General features: G+C 43.0%; 1 protein-coding gene across 1 annotated transcript in view; it reads left to right on the top strand.

Annotated features, from left to right (window-relative positions):
* Positions 1-23178, top strand: part of vipr1b (vasoactive intestinal peptide receptor 1b) — a gene marked incomplete at both ends in the record, with an annotated part of 70288 nt that overhangs the window by 41296 nt on the left and 5814 nt on the right. The window contains 5 exons of the mRNA XM_080548904.1: positions 5384-5484; positions 8028-8160; positions 20742-20895; positions 21045-21105; positions 21229-21301. Of these exons, the coding sequence (XP_080405030.1) occupies positions 5384-5484; positions 8028-8160; positions 20742-20895; positions 21045-21105; positions 21229-21301 (522 nt within the window). The remainder of the gene's footprint in view (positions 1-5383; positions 5485-8027; positions 8161-20741; positions 20896-21044; positions 21106-21228; positions 21302-23178) is intronic.

Here is a 23178-nt window from a genome sequence, read left to right on the forward strand (position 1 = left end):
CATCTACATCTAATATATAAACATCTAATATATAAACATATACATCTAATATATAAACATCTACATCTAATATATAAACATATACATCTAATATATAAACATATACATCTAATATATAAACATCTACATCTAATATATAAACATATACATCTAATATATAAACATATACCTCTAATATATAAACATATACATCTAATATATAAACATCTACATCTAATATATAAACATATACCTCTAATATATAAACATATACATCTAATATATAAACATCTACATCTAATATATAAACATATACCTCTAATATATAAACATATACATCTAATATATAAACATATACATCTAATATATAAACATATACCTCTAATATATAAACATATACATCTAATATATAAACATCTACATCTAATATATAAACATATACCTCTAATATATAAACATCTACATCTAATATATAAACATCTACATCTAATATATAAACATCTACATCTAATATATAAACATCTACATCTAATATATAAACATCTAATATATAAACATATACATCTAATATATAAACATATACATCTAATATATAAACATCTACATCTAATATATAAACATATACATCTAATATATAAACATATACCTCTAATATATAAACATATACATCTAATATATAAACATCTACATCTAATATATAAACGTATACCTCTAATATATAAACATATACATCTAATATATAAACATCTACATCTAATATATAAACATATACCTCTAATATATAAACATATACATCTAATATATAAACATATACATCTAATATATAAACATATACATCTAATATATAAACATATACATCTAATATATAAACATATACCTCTAATATATAAACATATACATCTAATATATAAACATCTACATCTAATATATAAACATATACCTCTAATATATAAACATATACATCTAATATATAAACATCTACATCTAATATATAAACATATACATCTAATATATAAACATATACATCTAATATATAAACATATACATCTAATATATAAACATATACCTCTAATATATAAACATATACATCTAATATATAAACATCTACATCTAATATATAAACATATACATCTAATATATAAACATATACATCTAATATATAAACATATACATCTAATATATAAACATCTACATCTAATATAAAAACATCTACATCTAATATATAAACATATACATCTAATATATAAACATCTACATATAATATATAAACATCTCCCTCTAATATATAAACATATACATCTAATATATAAACATCTACATCTAATATATAAACATATACATCTAATATATAAACATATACATCTGATATATAAACATACCTCTAATATATAAACATCTACGATCTAATATATAAACATATACATCTAATATATAGACATATACATCTTCAGAGATTGAAACACAACAGGGGGCCATTGTGTGCAGTGCATGTGTGTTGTTTCAGCAAAAGAAAATCAGTAAAGTACCTTATATGAAGTACCATATGTATCTTCTACTGTTGCCTTTCAGTGATTCAATGACTCACCCCGTGACGCAGATCACAGGGATGTATTCGTCTATGAATGTCAGACTACCATTTTAGAGTACAGTGACTTTGATTATGCATAGGTCTGCGCCCTACAGAAGGAAAATTACATTTTTATAATAGAACGATTGATTCTTTTCTCTGTGATATAATGGAGCTCTTCAGTAATATCAGACTGGGACAAAAGAGAGCACCTTTGTATTGAATATGTAAATGTTCACTTTAACCCCACAGAGTTCGGTTAATCACTGATGAAATATGAATGGATTGAACAAGCCATGGAAAATAGTCTGAATGACATGGACACCACAGTCTACCAGTACCTCAGCATCAATCACTGTTTGCTGAAGCAGAATTATTTTTATCCAAATCAACAAGATGAGGTTATTTCGTCATCTCTAACAACAAGATTAGATTATTTCATCTCTAACAACAAGATTAGGTTATTTCATCTCTAACAAGATGAGGTTATTTCATCTCTAACAACAAGATGAGGTTATTTCGTCATCTCTAACAACAAGATGAGATTATTTCATCATCTCTAACAACAAGATTAGGTTATTTAGTCTCTAACAACAAGGGATGGGAATCCAGAACCGGTCCCAGTTGAGAACCGGTCACAATGTTGACAATGCATCAGTAATAGATTGGATTAGATTAGATTAACTTTATTGTCATTACATAGTACAAGACAATGCAATGAAATTATTGTGCGTCTAACCAGAAGTGCAACAAATAGCAATTATATTGCAGTGATAAGTAGCAGTATTTACAGCAGTATTTACAGCAATCTATACAGTAAAGTGCAAATGGTAGCGTGATGTGCAATGTCATGCCATGTCATACAATGGTGACTGGATGTGCAGTGGTATATATACATTTAGATTATATACAATGTGCTATGATACATATGATACATATATGATAAATATGTCGTATATAGTGAAATATCCAAAAATACAAAAATACTGGCTGTGGGCTATGATACACAGGGATGGGCTATGTACAGCATGATCTACACAGAACACAACTGCAACTGTGTGGTCAGTGAGACGGTGTAGAGTTTAGAGTCAAAGGTCTGACAGCTGAGGGGAAGAAGCTGTTGGTGGTCCAACTTCTGCCCGGTAGGCTGCTAGTAACATCTGTAAAATGATCATTTCAACTAAGAAACACCATAATATGCTAAAACATCTTTCGATGTTTCTATGTTCCATGTGATAAAATTACAAGAATGCCATGTTTTTATCTTTGCACTCGATCAAATTTCAGGACCCTCCTTTCATGACTTCCTAGATATGTGCGTTCTACCACCCAGTATCCTTACATTTTCAAAATCACATCAGGATAAGCTAGTATAAAGCTATTTTGCAGTTTTTCTGTGTAGGAAGTAGGCTAATTTACAAGCCAACTAGTGGTCGTTGTGTGTAAATAGCAGCTTAGCATTGTGAAGAGGGGGCTCTTTTAGTAGGTAAAAAAGGCACAGCTGTTCACTAGTCTTCTAGTGATTAGGGAATCGATATAGAATCGAATCGATAGGCAGAAACGATAATGGAATCGGTATCAATAACATCTTATCAATTCCCACCCCTACTAACAACCCCATTCTCATTCTTCTCAGCAATCAATGAGCCGTTAGAATCGACAGGCATAATGTACGTACACGCATCAAAAGCATTTGTGAAGCTTTGGAGGTTTTGCATAAGAGTATGAGAGGGAGGTATGAGAGAGCTCATTTGTCCAGTGTTGACAGCAGTGCAGCTCACTGAAGAGTGAACGTCCTCTACAGGGTGGTAAAAGCTTTCTCACTGGCACTCTTGTCTCCCAAGTCACTGCCTGCCTCATCAGTATGCGTCATAGCAGTGTCCAGAGGGAATCGCCTAGCGAGGGACTTTAAAAGGAATTTGATGTCCGACTCTCTACTTGTGTGACACTTCCTCAGTTTCAGTGTCGTGCTTTTAACCCAAAAGTCCATGTCGTGCTTTTAACCCAAAAGTCCATGTCGTGCTTTTAACCCAAAAGTCTCTCATAAAACATGCGCAGCCATTGCAGTTCTAATGTGAAAACAGCTCTGAAAGCCCCTAGAAGAACAATGCCACACTATGTTAGGGAGTGGGGAACGGTAGCATTATTCCCTCAGATAATGATATAATTATATAATAATAATAATAATAATACATTAGACTTATATAGCACTTTTCTAGACACTCAAAGACGCTTTACAAACTGAAAAGATCGAGTAGTAATAATAAAAAGAAACAAAACAATAAATAAAAGAAAGTATAGGGGTCTAATACATTTTGTGATTACTAAATCTAAATCGAAGTGTCTTTGTAGGACAATCTACTCTGTATACTGCAAGTACTGTATATCTAGATTTCGGGCGGAGAAGCGGCGAAAACAAGCAACGCCAGCGTCCTCTCTCGACCGGCATTTTTGGAAAAGTGAAAAGTCTTACGAGTATGATCAATGTAATGTTAGCTAGCTACCTCTAAACATGGATTTGGCTGGGCATAACACAGTCATAAACACAGTCTGTGTTTATCATGGCTGTATATTTAGATCACAGTAATCACCATTGGAGTGTGTTATTCTGCCTGCTGAAAGAGAGCTAAATGAGAGCGACCTTGAGAAAGATACACGTTTGTTGAATCTTCTATTCATATTAAATTCCTTAAAGGTCAATAACTCTCAATAGCTGTGAATCATGGACAAACACCTCTGCAGTCTTTATGGCTTAAGTCATAAATTGAGCTGTTCTGCTGTGACGGGTAAACCCTGTGAGACCCTGCTCTCACCCATGACAGAGCGACAGCAGTAAAACATATCTGGGATAGATTTAGAGATGCTCTTCAGTTAGACCCATCTCGTTCTAGGTCTGAGAGACACAGACTGTGGCTTCAAATACAGTATTTGATAATAGAAAAAAATATAGATAATAATAAAAGACCCATTAAATAAAATGTGTTATCATGATAGTACAATTTCAAATGTTCATATTGCTTCTCTGTCACTCTGAGGTAAGGGACTGGTCGTTATTTATGATGGGGGTACAAGGAGAAAATCGGACCTCTAAAATATGAAAATGTATAACCCTCCATCAAGCAAAATAGGTGTTCTCATGGCCTGTCCCGAACACACACAGAAAAAAAAACGGTTTTATTTTTTGACTGTTTTGTAATGTTTAATTTAAACCAATTAACACAGTTAATTGTAACTGTAACAAGTACAGTCTCCTGGGGACATGTTTTACTTGGAGAGAGAGCGTCAGTGAGTCTCCCTCAGAAGATTCATATCAAGCAAGTGTTTAATTGTTTCAAAGTGCAAATTGAGTAAGCATTTTGGCCCTGTTGAGAACATTTAATTAACGGCCTAAATGTTAATATGTAAATATTAAATTAAAACATGAATTGGCCTATACTTCAGACTGCTCTCTCTCTCTCCCTGTGGTCTAGTCAGTGAGAGATGCACATCAGAAGCACCTGTTCACCTGTTTCTCTCCTCTGTTTCTGTCTGTCCTAACTACTGACATTCCTGTGTTTAAAGTCTGTGATCAATTTTTGCTAATGTGCCTCTGTCTGTCATGCTCTGTTCGCCTGCACCTGGTCAGGGCTATCATATCAATAGATAGATTGCATAACAAACTCTGCTCTGTGAAGCCTTCTCTTATGGAGCGCTATATATAGTATGCACCTGAGATGGCATTAATGCTGACATATTACAAACACACCAAACAGACAACAACAGCAAGATCTAGCTCATTTCTAGGTTGGACCCCCTTTTGCCTTCAGAACGGTTATTGTTTGTGTTGTTGTTTTTCAGCCAGGAAAGTTCTTTATGCAAGTGAAGATTGGCTACACCATCGGCCACAGTGTCTCTCTCGTCTCCCTCATCACTGCCATTGTGATTCTGTGCATCTTCAGGTAAGGCTGCAGCAACTTTCAAGTGCCATCTGAAAATAGAGGATTCTTTCCTCTTTTTCAAAATATGTATTTAAGATCCTATATTTGTGTTTGGTTCAAATAAAAATCAACCATGAATAGGCTGACAATGTCCTTCATCACTTAACCCACTTCAATACCTCTCTGTACACCCTCAGTGTCCACTGATCCTTCAAACAGGATTTATAAATCTTTCATGAATAAATCTGATGGATCTTCAATAGTTTTCCGACAACAGTTGAATCGATCTTTGATTGAGAGACAACAAACAGCTTTTCTGGACTCCCAGAGAACACAATTAGCGTGCAACTATAATACATGTTGACCTCCAGTGTGATCATCCAAAGGGTACCCTGCCGACTCATATGAAGAGGGATGTCAAGCGAGTAAAAGTCTTTTAATTAGGCCTTACCCGCTTTGATTGATGCAGCTTGACACACAAGACTCTTTTAAAGGCGAAAAAAGATAAAATAACAAAGAAACAAACCAGAAAATGAATTGTCTCTCGAAGCACAAGCACTTCACATTCATGTTCCGTGCCTCAGCCCCTGGTCTGTGGACGGTGTGTCTTTACACATTGTATTACACAACGGAGATCACAGGAGCATTCAGGGATTAAATGGACAGCAACAATATGGCTCTCGCTTGGCGCTCCAGTGATTGATTGCTTCATGCTTCATAAATAGAATGACATGCTGAAATCAAGGACGACTGCACTTTCACACTTGCGGTAAGGTCCACTCATGAAAAGTGGCTTCAGGTGTTCACACAATAGGGCATTGAACAGTCAGCCTATTGGTGTACGACCCGATGCTGTCAGAGAGAAGCCTCTTCTTGACCTCTACTCTCTGTTCTCATGTGAGAATGCTCAGGAGTGTTCTGGATTTTTCATGAGACTAAAACATGTAAATGGACCGTAGACAAATGTCTGAACATTTGTTCCTCCTGTATATATCTCACACTCTACCCCTATATTTTAAGGGGACCATTACTTTCCAGGTTGTACAGTATTGAATGGAGGTAGTGTTAGCATTTTCCACACCATTCGTGTAGCGATAATGTGTTTGATTTACCTTAGACGTAATTTGTCCTTGAACTTCTGCTCACTGTGTGATGAGGACTTTTGGTATCCAGTTTGCAGGTCTAACAGACTCTCTCAACTCACGACGTGCACAGTATCACAGCGTGAACTCTGGGAAACTGTGAAGGTGTGAGAACCTGCCACGCTGGGGTGTTGAACCAGTATGAGGGGGTAGGGTTCCTGAAGGAGTTCACAGATATTGAGCGGCAGGACAGCCACACATTCTGTTTGACCTTTCAATGAAACAGAATTTGAGGAATAGGAGACATTCCGTTGAAACAAGTAACCATGCACAAGATATTCAGTTCATTTGTTACCGTTTCTTTCTGAAAAGACTATGGAAAAGACTGTCCACATGGTAACTCATGTGCTAGCCGCGCTAGCTTATCTGATGAACACCCATTTATTCTTTACACACCGTTTTTTTCTGGCTACGCTATCTGGCTATGCTATCTGGCTACGCTATTGCTTTAGCCTTCCCCCTGACTGGCCAAAGAATAGCTTTGGATGGTTTATTCAACCTTAACCATGTTATCTTTTTCATATTGCAGCCCCCAATTCCACACACGACAGAGTTTTAGTTCTGGAGGAACCGACTTATAATTAAACTCTCAGATGCAGAAATGAACACTATACAGGACAGAATGGTGTCAGACAGTATGATATCATCATTAATATGTGGTTCCCATTTTAGAAAATAAATGCTCAAATGAATAGCTTCTTTAACATCACCTTTGGAAAGTTTGGAAATTAGGCAGTTTGGGGAGAAACTGTTTTACCCTCAGCTCCCTAAAGATAACACATTTAATTAGGGAACCAGAACTGTCATGGATTAAGTGGATCTGTCACTGTCATCCCATTTAGAACATCTTGCTATCCAAAAACAAATACCCAGTGTTTAAACAAGTGCAGCATCAAACTATTCTGCAATGGAGAGACACAGGCTAAGTAAACGAATCGTATTTTAGTTGTGTGTGCACTGAGACAGCTGCACACTCCACAAACCCACAAAACAGGCCACTTAAATGCACAGGTACAGGATGTTGGGAGGAACGGTGTTTGTTTGAGCGCTAACTTGTCTGTAGACGCCAAGCTCACTCATCACTAAGAAAGGTAGTCAGTGATTGTAACGACTGCAGACCTGAGATAACACAATCCGGATGTAAAAAATTAAACACATTTTTTGCATGAATATCTCAAATTGTTTTAGATTAGCCCTTTTGGAAATGCTTCCCATTCTGGTCGTAATTGAGGAATGCGACAATGGCTTGGTGCTTCATATCCAGCCACAGACACAGAGGAACCAAAACGCTCAATTAGGATTTAAATCACTCTGTAATTAGTAGATTTAGTGATTTCTTCGCCTCATTAATTACAAGGGCGTTAGATGATTTGTGAGTGTGTGTGTGTGTGTGTGTGTGTGTATGTATGTCTGTCCCCCCAGGAAGCTCCATTGCACCAGGAACTACATCCACATGCATCTGTTTGTGTCGTTCATCCTGAAGGCCATCGCTGTGTTCATTAAGGACGTGGTCCTGTACGAGGTTGGGGAGGTGGACAACTGCTCCTCTGGATCCGTAAGTACCCTTCTTGGGGAAGGTACATGGGTTACTTTACATTTACATTTTACATTTTGGGCATTTAACAGACGCCTTATTCCAAAGCGACTTACAATCAATACATTTGACTAAGCAAGTGAATCATCAATCCACCAGTCGTATCAGGAGGGGTAATCTAGCTCAGGCCCGGGGCCATTGGCAGTCTTATGGGTACACAGTGGTTATACCGTGGTCTGTGGTATAGCGTGTAGTATGATCCCCAGCTGAACATAATCAGATAAAGTGGAAAAATTGTAAATTAATTGTCTATGGAGGTTAAAAAGCCCATATCAAGGCTGTTAAAAACTCACTTTTTAAAAATAAGTGTGGTATTACTCAGTTGCAAGCTATAATATTATTATAACAAATAAAAGGCTATTGAGAAATTGTGGACTCTCCCTTTTTGTTTCTTGTTTTGTGTCAGGGTTAGGGTCATTGTCAGTCAAACATCAAGCTACAAAACAAGGTTGAATAATATTTAGATTTGAATACACTCCCCTCAGCTCTCTCTCATCCCCAGCTATAAACACTCCATTACCAAACCACACATGACATGGTTCAGCTCAGGGGTCATACAGTGTGTCCAACTGTAAAGAACAGCTGTTTAGCGAGTGGCTAAAGCACCAGAGACACACACACACAGGCCTTGTGTTTGTGTATTTGTCCCTACGTCCTCTGGGTTGTGGGGGGGAGGCAGGGGAGAGAGAGCTGAGGAGAGGAGAGGAGAGGAGAGAGGGTGAGGAGAGGCAGGGGAGAGAGAGCTGAGGAGAGGCAGGGGAGAGAGAGCTGAGGAGAGGAGAGGCAGGGAGAGAGAGCTGAGGAGAGGCAGGGAGAGAGAGCTGAGGAGAGGAGAGGCAGGGGAGAGAGAGCTGAGGAGAGGCAGGGAGAGAGAGCTGAGGAGAGGCAGGGAGAGAGAGCTGAGGAGAGGAGAGGCAGGGGAGAGAGAGCTGAGGAGAGGCAGGGAGAGAGAGCTGAGGAGAGGCAGGGAGAGAGGGTGAGGAGAGGAGAGGCAGGGGAGAGAGGGTGAGGAGAGGCAGGGGAGAGAGGGTGAGGAGAGGCAGGGGAGAGAGAGCTGAGGAGAGGCAGGGGAGAGAGAGCTGAGGAGAGGCAGGGGAGAGAGAGCTGAGGAGAGGCAGGGGAGAGAGAGCTGAGGAGAGGAGAGGCAGGGGAGAGAGGGTGAGGAGAGGCAGGGAGAGAGAGCTGAGGAGAGGAGAGGCAGGGGAGAGAGGGTGAGGAGAGGCAGGGGAGAGAGAGCTGAGGAGAGGAGAGGCAGGGGAGAGAGAGCTGAGGAGAGGCAGGGGAGAGAGAGCTGAGGAGAGGAGAGGCAGGGAGAGAGGGTGAGGAGAGGAGAGGCAGGGAGAGAGGGTGAGGAGAGGCAGGGGAGAGAGAGCTGAGGAGAGGAGAGGCAGGGAGAGAGGGTGAGGAGAGGCAGGGGAGAGAGAGCTGAGGAGAGGCAGGGGAGAGAGGGTGAGGAGAGGCAGGGGAGAGAGGGTGAGGAGAGGCAGGGGAGAGAGGGTGAGGAGAGGAGAGGCAGGGGAGAGAGGGTGAGGAGAGGCAGGGGAGAGAGGGTGAGGAGAGGCAGGGGAGAGAGGGTGAGGAGAGGCAGGGGAGAGAGGGTGAGGAGAGGAGAGGCAGGGGGGAGAGAGCTGAGGAGGCAGGGGAGAGAGGGTGAGGAGAGAGAGCTGAGGAGAGGCAGGGGAGAGAGGGTGAGGAGAGGCAGGGGAGATAGGGCTGAGGAGAGGAGAGGCAGGGGAGAGAGGACTGAGGAGAGGCAGGGGAGAGAGGGTGAGGCGAGGAGAGGCAGGGGAGAGAGGGTGAGGAGAGGAGAGGCAGGGAGAGAGGGTGAGGAGAGGAGAGGCAGGGGAGAGAGGGTGAGGAGAGGAGAGGCAGGGAGAGAGGGTGAGGAGAGGAGAGGCAGGGGAGAGAGGGTGAGGAGAGGCAGGGGAGAGAGGGTGAGGAGAGGCAGGGGAGAGAGGGTGAGGAGAGGAGAGGCAGGGGAGAGAGCTGAGGAGAGGCAGGGAGAGAGGGTGAGGAGAGGCAGGGGAGAGGGAGCTGAGGAGAGGAGAGGCAGGGGAGAGAGGGTGAGGAGAGGCAGGGAGAGAGGGTGAGGAGAGGAGAGGCAGGGGAGAGAGGGTGAGGAGAGGCAGGGGAGAGAGGGTGAGGAGAGGCAGGGGAGAGAGGGTGAGGAGAGGAGAGGCAGGGGAGAGAGCTGAGGAGAGGCAGGGAGAGAGGGTGAGGAGAGGCAGGGGAGAGGGAGCTAAGGAGAGGAGAGGCAGGGGAGAGAGCTGAGGAGAGGCAGGGAGAGAGGGTGAGGAGAGGCAGGGGAGAGGAGGGGGAGAGGAGAGGAGAGAGGGTGAGGAGAGGAGAGGCAGGGGAGAGGAAGCTGAGGAGAGGGTGAGGAGAGGCAGGGGAGAGGAGGGGGAGAGGAGAGGCAGGGAGAGAGAGCTGAGGAGAGGCAGGGGAGAGAGGGTGAGGAGAGGAGAGGCAGGGAGAGAGCTGAGGAGAGGCAGGGGAGAGGAGAGAGGGTGAGGAAAGGAGAGGCAGGGGAGAGAGAGCTGAGGAGAGGCAGGGGAGAGAGAGCTGAGGTGAGGCAGGGGAGAGAGGCTGAGGAGAGGAGAGGCAGGGAGAGAGCTGAGGAGAGGAGAGGAGAGGCAGGGGAGAGGGAGCTGAGGAGAGGAGAGGAGAGAGGGCTGAGGAGAGGAGAGGAGAGGCAGGGGAGAGAGAGCTGAGGAGAGGAGAGGCAGGGGAGAGAGAGCTGAGGAGAGGCAGGGAGAGAGGGTGAGGAGAGGAGAGGCAGGGGAGAGAGAGCTGAGGAGAGGCAGGGGAGAGGGAGCTGAGGAGAGGCAGGGGAGAGAGGCTGAGGAGAGGCAGGGAGAGAGAGCTGAGGAGAGGAGAGGAGAGGCAGGGGAGAGGAGGGGAGAGAGGGTGAGGAGAGGAGAGGCAGGGAGAGAGAGCTGAGGAGAGGAGAGGAGTAGAGGAGAGCTGTTAGCGGGCTGCTAGATGCTGTAACAATCACCAATCAGATCTGGCCCAGCCCGTTGTCATGGAAACACCTAGCCCCCCTAGTGCTGATTTAATGTATGCGTGTGTGTGTGTGTGTGTGTGTGTGTGTGTGTGTGTGTGCGTGTGCGTGTGTGTGTGTGTGTGCGTGTTTGTGTGTGTGTGTGTGTCATTGACCACCTTGACCAGAGCTGTTTCAGTGCCGTGCTCGGCCCTGAATCTGGATTGTCGTGGTTCAAACAGTTGGTAGTGTGACATGTGGTTCTGGCGTGGAGAGGCTACTGCATGTTCTACAATCTGGCTGAGAGAAAGGAGGTTGGAGACGGGTCGGAAGTTACTGAGGTAAAAAAATCCATTCGCTAGTGATGATTCATTAGGGTGTGTGTCAAAGTGTTACTTTGACCGTTACTGTGTGTGTGTGTGTGTGTGTGTGTGTGTGTGTGTGTGTGTGTGTGTGTGTGTGTGTGTAGGTGTGTTAGATTTTGTTCTCTGTACAGCATATTAATCACTGCAGCACACAAATGACAAAAACAAGGAAGTGCACAATGGCACAAAAATAAATAAACAGACAATCGTGGTATTCATGTCGGTCATGACAGTGAGGAGGGGGCTAGAGGGAGGCGTTCAGAGTCCTGATGGCTGTGGGGGAAAAACTGTTAGTGAAGTGTTTAGTCTTTGTGGACAATGACTTGTAGCGCCTCCGTGAGGGGAGGAGCTGGAAGAGGTGATGAGCAGGAGGTGAGGGTTTGACTGACCGAGTTTGACTGTCTGTGCTGCCGTACCATACTGTAATAGAGGATGTGGTGATGGACCGTACCATACTGTAATAGAGCATGTGATGATGGACCGTACCATACTGTAATAGAGCATGTGGTGATGGACCGTACCATATTGTAATAGAGGATGTGGTGATGGACCGTACCATACTGTAATAGAGGATGTGGTGATGGACCGTACCATATTGTAATAGAGGATGTGATGATGGACCGTACCATATTGTAATAGAGGATGTGGTGATGGACTCGATGATGGCTGAATAAAACAGGATGAGAAGTTGTTGTTTGGCCCAGAATTTTGTAAGCTGCCTAAGAAAATAGAGACGTTGTTGAGCTTTTGCAATGACGTGTCCTGTGTTGATTTTCCATTTCAGATTGTTGCTGATGTACATATGTTCCAAGGAATTTGAAAGGCAGTGGTGGTGATGGGGTCGCCGTTTATTTGTATGGGAAGTTTGGGATTTGGCCTGCGTCGGGAGTCAATGATAAGTTCCTGGGTTTTGGCTGTATTCAGTATGAGGTCGTTGCACCAAGTGATAGCTTGGGTCACCTCAGAGCGGTACTGGGTTTCATAATGTTTGGAGATGAGGCCTATGATGGTTGTGTCGTCCGCATACTTTATTATTTTAACAGAACTGTCTGTGGATGTGAAATGGGTTGTGTATAGTGAGAAGAGCCAGGGGGAGAGAACACAGCCCTGTGGGGCTCCTGTGCTGAGGGCAAGAGGGCGTGATGTAAAGTTGTGTACCTTCACCCTTTGTGGTAAATTCTGAGGGAATTGAAGGCAGAACAGCAGTCTATGAACAGGATCCGTGTGTAGTTTGTCTGGTGATTCCAGGGTGTAGTGGAGGGCTATGTTAACTGCATCCTCAACAGACCGGTTGGCATGGCAGGCAAATTGATATGGGTCCATCAGTGAGGAGGTGCAGGATTTTAGGTATGATAGGATGATGCGTTCAAATGCTTTCATGGCCACAGATGTTAGGGCGACGGGTCTGAAGTCATTGAGGCAGGTGATTTTTGGGGACTTAGGCAGAGGGATGATGGTGGAGAATTTGAAGCACTGGGGGACTGTACATTGGCGGAGAGAGGTGTTAAATCTGTTGAGCTGCACAATCAGCAGAGCAGGACTGATGCCATCCGGCCCTGCTGCTTTCCTGATGTTCAGCTTCCTGAATGTAGCTCTCCCCTCATCCTCCTGGATGCAAAAGGGTGGCATCAGGGTGGGAGTGGGGGGAGTGGCTTGGTGGAATGGGTTTTTCAAATCTTGCATAAAAGTCATTTAATTTATCTGGGAGGTTAGGGTCATTGTCTGGAAGGGGGCAGGGTCGTTTTTTTATAGTCTGTCATATTCTTAAGATTATTCCATATTGATCTGGTATTGTTGGATGAGAATTGTTGCCCAAATTTTGTTGCATAGCTGGACTTGGCTTTTCTTATATTTGGCAGCCCTGTAATTATCCCTGTCTCCATTTTTATACACACAGTTATTCTCTACGTAGGAGGTGTAAGTCTTTGGAGAAGCAGGTTTTTTTATTGCCATAAGATGTAACTGTTTTGGTAGGGATGCACATTTCCTCGCAGAACTTGACTTGTATGATGTCCCTGTGTCCGTTAGTTCATTGAGGATGTCGCAAGCTGCACTGAATGTGTCCCAGTCAGGGCATTCAAAACACCCACGTAGCGTAGCGTTTCAATGGCATCAACAGACCAGACGCTGACGGATTTGGATGCTTTCTTGGTGGATTTAAGCTTCTGTCTGTGTTTTGGAATGAGGAGTAACACAGCGTGGTCAGACTTCCCCAGCGGAGCCCTCGGGGGTTACCCACGGTAACCATCCTGGGTCGAGATGTAACAGTGATCCAGTGTTTTGCCTTCTCTGCTGTGGCAGGTGACTTGTTGCATGTCGTTGGGGAGTTTGTGGGACAGGTTTGTGTGGTTAAAGGCGCCTAACACTATGACAGACGTGTCAGGGTTAGGGGTTTCAGCAGAGGAGATATGTAGCGAGAGCTCGCTGATGGCTATGTTAGCGTTAGCTTGTGGTGGTGCTGGTAAACGCCAATTAGTACAACTGAAGCAAACTCTCTCGGGAGGTAACTGATGAATTCAAGATCAGGGGAGCAGTAGCAGTGGAGGACAGTTGAGTTGTCACGCCAGCGTTGGTTGATCATGAGGCATATACTGTACCTCCACCTTTTGATTTGTGGGATAGCTTGGCAGACCTGTCAGCTCTGTGGATAGTGACGCCAGGCGGGGTTACTACCTGATCAGGAACCGATTGATCCAGCCATGTTACTACCTGATCAGGAACCGATTGATCCAGCCATGTCTCGGTGAAGCAGAAAGCTGAGCAGTCTCTGTAGTCGCTGTCGGTTTGTATTAGAAGTAGCAGTTCATCCATTTTATTTTTGAAGGATCGCACGTTGGACAAGATCAGTGCCGGTAGTGGGGGCCGATAGGGCCGTCTCCTGAACCTGGAGAGCACCCCGGGTCTTCGTCTACCTGTACCAGGTGTACCAGGTGTACCAGGTGTTTTCCTCAAGGGTGGCGGTCTGGTCTTTGCATCCAGTAGTATTTCCAGTGGGATGTTGGCAGGTAATCCAAAATCGGCAGATATCCTCCTGATGTTTAACAGCTCCTCGCGGCTGTATTTCTGTATGATACATGACACTATACGATCGGACATGTACCGTAGACAAAAGTGCAAGACAGCAGCAGAGCAGATACCGTGGCAAGGCTCTGCCATCTTGGATCAATCTTACTGCTCTCAGCACACCAAGCGGAAAACTATTTCTGCACCACTATATCTCAGATAAATGCCAGATTTGAAGCTCACTCATCTATCAGGAGACAATTAGATAAGCATCATGCGGCCTTGTACTGTGTGTGTAATGTGTGTGTGTGTGTGTGTGTGTGTGTGTGTGTGTGTGCGTGCGCAATTTTATGGCAATGCTGGTTTGCTGCCTTGAGGGGGAAGTTCAGATGTGATGTAGGCCTAGTGTTTGTTTAATGATTAATACTACAAGGCCAATACGAGCAAATAGTGACATTCAACTTTAAGTGGGGAAGCATTTTCCCCCCCAAATAATCGTTTTTGCCTTAAGATATATCATTTCAGGTTATCAAGGACCACACCCTGGGTTTCAGACTACATTTTTGGTCATATTTACTGTATGTGAAAACTTTCAGAATCATTAATGATTCATAGCACTGATGTTGAGGCAGGAGTCATGGCATGTTCACAATCATGTCTTTGGCACAGCTAGTTTGCCCTTGATTGTTTGGGTTGTCTGTTTCCAATTGAGTGGCCATAGCTTCAACTACAGTCATGGACAGAAATATTGGCACCCCTGCACTTCTGTCAGATAATGCACCACGTCTCCCAGAAAATTGTTGCAATTACAAATGCTTTAGTATTCACATGTTTATGTCTATGGGACAATACAAAAGAGCAGAGAAAAAAAGCTCAATCTGATATCATTCCACACAGAACTCCAAAGATCACCTCCTGTTGTTCTTTTGTTTTGTTTTCTGTTGTTTCTTTTCTTTCTGTTTAGTTTTTACTGTGTTTGACACCTTGTCACCTCCACTGTTTTTAACCTGACTGTGTCTTCCTGTGTCTTTTGCACTGTGAGGTGTCCTTGGGTGTTTTGAAAGGCGCCAAATACAATTCATTATTAGTAGTAGTAGATCAACTTTCAGTGGACCTAACAGTCGACCAAAAAGTATTCTTCCTGCAAAGTTATGGAAAGGATTGTTTATGTGCAGATTCAGGACGACTTCACTTCAAATGGACAAACCACCAAATATCAACATGCATACAGACAGGGCCATTCTACCAGCACTGCACTCACACAGATGACAGATGAGTGGTTAAGAGAAATTGATGACTCAAAGGTAGAGGCTGCAGTTATGGTAGATTTCAGTGCTGCTTTTGATGTCATCGATCATAATCTGTTAACTGGAAAGCTCATTTGTTATGGGTTCACTCCTCCTGCCATCACCTTGATAAGAGCTATCTCTTTGCTAGATCACAGAGAGTTTACTACAATGGCAGCATATCCAATGTTAGCAACTTATCTTGTGGTGTGCCTCAAGGAAGCGGTCTTGGACCACTCCTCTATTTTTACTAATGATTTGCCTTCTGCTATAAACAATGATGATGTATGCTGATAATTCTACAATGTACTGTGCAGCTAATGCATATAGCGAACTCAATCAACTTTTATCAAAATAATTAGAAATAGAGCATTAATGGATATTTGAACAAGCTTATTTTAAACATATCCAAGCCTAAGAGTATTGTTTTTGGTTCTAGGCACGAACTGGCTTCTAAGCCAGAAATGTAGCCAAGGAATCCATTGAACAAGTGGAGAAGGTAAAGTTACTTGGTTTGGTCCTTGATAACCTGATCTGTCATGGTCAGGGCATATACTACATGGAATCATATTTAAAAATGGGTGTAGGCATTCATATCACAAGACACCTTATATACCATCTCATATCCTGGAACAAGTCTCTAATTAATTGGCTCTTTGGCTACTCTTCTAAGTATCCTTCTGACTCCCTGATCAGAAATTTTACGAGGAGCTCCTGTGCCGGTTGATGCCCCCAATGGTGCTTACTGGAAGATTCCTCTTTCATGTTTTGCAACAATCTGGTTGCGAAGGTCTCGAGACAGCTCTTTGCTTTTACCCATCATTAGATGTTTGTTGTGTGTAGAGTTGCCTCCTAATTAGTTATGGTTTCCAGCTGGTTCCTTGCCTTTCCTTGCTGTGGTGTACTGCTTTTTCCTGTTTCATTCCACTTTATTACACATAACTTTATTTACATATGGACTTTAATGTTTATATTTTTTGTCTGGATTGTTTGAGTTAATATCTGGTGCAAATTTCACTTGAATAGGCTCATTGGAAATACATTTACTGGACAAAATGTTGATGTGTTCAATACTTATTTCCCCCACTGTATTAAGTGTGATGACAGGTTGTTTAATTTTCTTTGTTTGATTATTTGGGTTACTTATAGAGATGTTTGCTTTTGGTTCGTGTTTGTATAGGATGACAATGACTCTGGGTTAAACTGGATTTGTTTTTATATTTTTACTGTATGTTCTTCTGTTAATTTTACTTATTTCTTTTAAAAAAAAGTTACGTATTTGTTTATTTATTTACTGTATTATTTGTTGTAATGTTGATTGTGTGTGGACCCCAGGAAGATTAGCAAACTGCTACGGCATAAGCTAATGGGCATCCTTATAAACATAAAATAAACATAATATCTATGTGTAAAGGTCTCTAGGCACAGAGGAACGGTGTACTCCACACGGTTTTTATTGTCCTTGACAGATTCAGCCACGCCACTGACGTGCTGGAGAGGTTTCTAAATAATAAAAAGTCACTCAAAGTAATAAGAACTACGTGCGCTCATCCGTGCATGTGACTCCTGGCTGCTCCCCCCTTTCGGGCTGCTCACAGCTCTCGTTGATGCTTGCTTCCGCACTCGCTCTCTTTCTCTCTCTCTCTCTCTTTTTCTCTCAGCGGCAGCATTTGTGATAGTAACTCCAGGTAGTAGATGAGGGTCAGTGGGGAAGTGGACCTAAGGGAGAAGGTAATAATAGAAAAAAAGAGGAAGAGAAGAAAAATATTAGATGTATTGAAAATCATCAGAGTAGTGTGTTTATTAGCAGCTAGCTCGTTCATAACAAAGGAAGCAACACATGTTTTTAAACTTTTAACATTTCTGTAATCTATTACACTTGACATGTTACAGTATTCCAGTATTACACACTGAACATGAGTCTTACACACAACACACAAGACATACTAACCGTACTTACAACGTAGACGGACTACCGAGCTACAACAATGCTAGCATGCTAACAAACAAAGGCTTTGGCCAGCTTACTGCAGACTGAACAATGTGGTTTCAGTTAGTTGCTAGTGGGTAATAATAAAGAAATGTCTAAATACACGAACACTGGTTTCAAATAGTAACTAACAACTAACTTAACCAACAAAGGCGCTATGTACATTCATAGAAGATCTTACCTTACGAGTCTGGTCAAACAAATTAAACAGTAAACAAATAGCGCGCTGCTTCCTGCCTCCTCCCCCGTAGCCACGTCGATCGACCAATGAAAAAAACCTGGATCCAGTTCCTCCCCTCCCACAACAGAGAATTTCCCGGGAGAAATCAGGCTAAAAATAAGCTTATTTTGCTGTACACGTATTTAACTATCGTAAAACTGTTAGAAAAAACAACGAGTGGGTACTTCAAAACTTCAAGTTGCGTCTGATGACAAAAAAAGGAAATCAGATTTTTTTTGCTCAGAACAACTTAACGCTGATTTGAAGCCTTTGCGAGTTCTTTGCAACTCGAGCATATCATGACACATTTCTCTGCCTCGTCCTACTTCCAGGGGAACAGAACACACACAGGTTAAATAGACCAGCTGGATAACGAGTCTGATTATTGACACCTGTCCGTAATCAGACCGTCATCCATCCATCCACCACAGTCTGGCTCCCTCTGCAGGCCAGAACGCGCCATGCTCCCCACACTATGATATCAGATTTGACTTTTTTTCTCCGATTTTTTGTGTTGTTCAGATGCAAACAAAAGAAATAAACATGTGAATACCAAAGCATTTGTAATTGCAACAATTGTCTGGGAGAAGTGGTGGGGTGCCAATACTGTTGTCCATGACTATGTCTCTGACAAAGGTATTTGTTTACAGCCCTCCCTCCTTATCTCCTCTCTCCTGCGGTTGCAGTCTACCCATCGCAGCCCATTAACATGCTGCTCTGCTGTATTTCGCCACCTTCCCAGTCTCCCCGCTGTCTCTCTTTCTTTCTTTACACTCTGGGTCATTCATTTCTTTGTCCCCCTCATCTCCTTTCCCTGTCTCTCATTGTCTCTATCTTCCAGTCCCTCTATCTGTACCCCCCCCCCCCCCCACATCTCTACCCCCTCACATCTCTTTACCCCCCACACATCTCTACCCCTCACATCTTTTTACCCCCCACACATCTCTTTATCCCCCAACCTCTCTCTCTCCTCCTCTCTCTCTCTCTCTCTCTCTCTCTCTCTCTCCCTCTCTCTCCCTCTCTCTCCCTCTCTCTCTCTCCCTCTCTCCCTCTCTCTCTCTCTCTCTCCCTCTCTCTCCCTCTCTCTCTCTCTCTCTCTCTCTCTCTCTCCCTCTCTCTCCCTCTCTCTCTCTCTCTCCCTCTCTCTCTCTCTCTCTCTCTCTCTCTCTCTCTCTCTCTCTCTCTCTCTCTCTCTCTCTCTCTCTCTCTCTCTCTCTCTCTCTCTCTGTGCTCTGCCCGGTACAAGAGCAGAATGATGAGCAGCATTAGCCTTATTACCAGAGCACTGTGTGCTGTGAGCCTTCACTGTGCCTGAGGGTTATTAGTAAATGGGGACAGTGTATTGGGTTGTTTGGTCTCTGGACGCCCTTCAAACTGTCTTAAGGTGACCCATTCAAAAACATCCATAAGCACTTGAATGCATGTGCTGCATTATGGAGGGGTGTTTTAGCTACATCAGCTTTGAGTGGTGAACATAGTGAGAGAGAGAGAGAGTGTGTGATTGGTTAGCTCAGGGCTCTGACACCATTAGCCTCTGACGTGTTAACAACAGCCTCTTCATTGGCCCTCACTCTGAACACATTGAACATTTAGAGTAGTTTTTCATGGAAGGTTTTCCAGATTTCATGGAAATGCAGCGTTCAGCCCAGCAATCCAGAATGGAGCTGATGTTGGATCCTGCACAACTGTTTTCTGTCCTCAATGCTCCCCTACTCACTCACCACCTCTCCTCTCCCTCTCCCTCTCCCTCTCCCTCTCCCTCTCCCTCTCCCTCTCCTTCTCCCTCTCCCTCTCCTTCTCCCTCTCCCTCTCCCTCTCCCTCTCCCTCTCCCTCTCCCTCTCCCTCTCCCTCTCCCTCTCCCTCTCCCTCTCCCTCTCCCTCTCCCTCACCCTCACCCTCACCCACCCAGCCACAGAAACAGATCAAAAGACAGGTCTGTGTGTTCAGTCAGCATCACAGTTACTGGACTCCTGCTGGTAGAGATAGTAGCTCTTTGCCACACTACTTCAGATGAGGGCCGTCAGTCGATTCAAAACATGATTTTGATTTATTATAATTTGTCTGTGTTGCAGTTTGCCATTTTGTCCCTTACATTAAACCAAGTGAAAACAACAACAATTAGTCATGATATGCCGGTTTTAATTTAATACTGCAAAATTAATTTCAAAAGGGTGATGGCAATTTTCAGGCTGTTTCTACTTGAGGGCTCCTATAATTGCTTTTTTTTTTTTTTGCTCCATAAAATTGGCCACTCTCATCATCCAATAAGGTTATAATTAGTTCTGACTCACTTAAGGTTTAGAGCATGTCTTATGCTCTTAAACTTATACACCCATGTGACTAATGAAATAACTGAGAACATCATTGCCCCCAAATTTAAATGGCACACGTATTCATTCCATGACACTTAGGTTGTTCTCCTAAATAAAACATGAATTGCAGACAGTCAAAAGACGGTGTTACATGCAATTAACAATTCCAAAACACAGTGAGAGTTCCGAGAGTGAGCTAGGAGTGTATTTCCTGAGGACAAGCTCACACTCAAGTATGGAAGAACAGAATGTCTGCTACTGCCGGCCACCACATTATCTTGTTCCTCAGTGGCCAAATAAATCACATGACCGTTACTCTGCATTTATCCATTCTGTGCCTGGGGACTTCATTATATGGGTGTGTTTGTGTATCCATTGTCAGGTTGGCTGCAAGGCGGTAATTGTCTTCTTCCAGTACTGTATAATGGCCAGCTTCTTCTGGCTCCTGGTGGAGGGCCTCTATCTCCACGCGCTATTGGCTGTCTCTTTCTTCTCCGAGAGGAAATACTTCTGGTATTACATTCTGATTGGCTGGGGTAAGTGTGTGTGGCTTTGTTTTTCTCCCCTGTGTTGGCTTGGGATGTCATACACACTGTGTTTAGGGAGTACTAGGTGTGTGTGTGTGACAGTGGTGTCCAGCGGGGGTATTGATCGTATTATGTGCTTTTATCTTGTTTGTCCGCAGGAGGACCGATGATTTTCATCACGGCTTGGAGTGTTGCCAAGGCTAATTACAATGATATTGGGTAAGAAAGCCACCGAGAAAGAACGGCCTCATTCGTCCCTGGCTAGACTAACACATAATTCCTCTCATGTGTATGTCTCATGCAGTCTATTGAAATATATTTGTCATGCAACATATTTTCCAGGTGCTGGGATATCATTGAGAACACTGACACGTACTGGTGGATCATTAAAACTCCCATATTGGCATCCATCCTGGTAAGTGACCTCCCCCCACAAACACACACACACACACGTGGGACTCAAATTCCTTCCCTCAGTTTTGATGCACAACATGAAAAGTGTAATTTCCCCAAAGGCACAGTTATTCCTGATTTATCTGCCAAGCAGGGTCTGGCTTCCATGATAGTCGCTATAAGGAGAGAGGGAGTCAATCTGTGTCAGTGATCGTCAGTTCACCTGGAAAATAGGCAAATGATGAGGATTATTATTAGGTTCTATGTCTGTTGGACCTACAATAGTGTAGGTCAAGATAACCTTTAAAGGATTGAGCTATTGCAGGAATGCTCTCATAATGTTGTTAGAGGTTACTCATGTGGGTTTGATAGCTGCCCACTATGTTGAATGGATGATGTACAATAGTAATTATCGTTATAAATATCTGACAAGAAAATAATTGCCATAGAGCTCTATTAAGGCGTGGACATCAGATAAAATTGCAGCCTGGGTAATTAGCCTGGGTTTGGGTGAATGTGTCGAATAGTTGGGACTGACCCAGAGAAAACTGTGAGCCACTTCCCCTCCCCCATATGTGAAAGATGCATTTCTCTCTCCAGGCCACATGACAGAAAGTATCACAAAATATCTATCAACAGCAACTACGGTGTGAAGAATACTGTCACTGCAGCTTAGGCCCAAAGCAGGCTCTTATTTACAGAGTGAGTTGAAGAGAAATATGTTGGCAGGGCAAGGCATTTTGTATAGCACAGGGGGAAATTCAAAGTGCTTTAGCATTTTAAAAAAATACATTAACTCATTGACTGCCAAAGACGCCAATTGGCGTCTTATAGAATAGTAACGTTGACTGCCAAAGACGCCAATTGGCGTCTTATAGATTTTTTTTTTTTTTTCGCGGGGATCGCGTTATTGACATGTTCTACACCTAGCGAGTGAATTTCAGACTTGGGTGTAATGTATTTCGGTCCCAGATGGGGGCAGTAGTTCGATAAAAGCCTGGAGAAGGAAGTGGCTTGCTGTGGGTTGTAGAAATGGCGAAACGGATCAGGGTATGTGCCAAACACGGCGCGGAGCATTGCGGCGCGGAGCATTGCGGAGCATCGCGGAGCAGCGCGGCCATTGCGCGACTCTTCAAACAGTTCAGAGTCGGATGATACAGAAAAAGTGCAGGAAAAAAAAAAAAAAAAAAAACGTTCTGCAGAAAAAGCTCGTTTTCTCTGTCTATTGGTCAAAATCTGGTGTTTTTGCTGAAACCACCCTATGTTCTACGGCCGATTTCTAAACACTCAAAGAGGCTAGAAACAAACTTTCTTTTTCTGATGAAAGAAGAGAGTCTAAAGTTTTGGTAGATATGTTCAATGTTTATGTAGTCCGAAAAGTCAATATTTGGTGGGTCTTCAAAGTTCAGCGAAAATGCCCCAAAAGTCTGGCAGTGTGGAGCTCTCCGCTCTGAACATGGCTGGCAGTCAAAGAAGAGGAGAATAGTAAACAGATTAAAAATATATAAAACATATATATATCATATAGATAAACATTTAATAAGATAATGAATAAGATAATCAAAATTAATATAAAGACATGGATGGAAGTGTTAGTGTTTAATCATACCTGTTGCAAAACATGAAGGTTTTTAGCTTAGATATAAATATTTTTAGGGATGGGTCTGTTTGATTTCTTCAGGGAGTTTGTTCCAGGAGCATGCAACAGAGTGACTAAAAGCTTCTACACCGTGTTTTGTTTTCACTCTTGGAATGATTAGCTGACCTTAGGGGCCTTGCTGGAATATAGGGTAGGAGGAGATCTGATATGTAATTTTAGTCTAAGAGAATTTTGTGATTTGAATACAATAAGAATTCAATTCTCTGAGAGACTGGTAGCCAGTGTAGAGATCTCAGGAT

The sequence above is a fragment of the Nansenia antarctica genome, assembly GCF_963989245.1.
Source record: "Nansenia antarctica genome assembly, chromosome: 19".
In the NCBI taxonomy this organism is placed as follows: Eukaryota; Metazoa; Chordata; class Actinopteri; order Argentiniformes; family Microstomatidae; genus Nansenia; species Nansenia antarctica.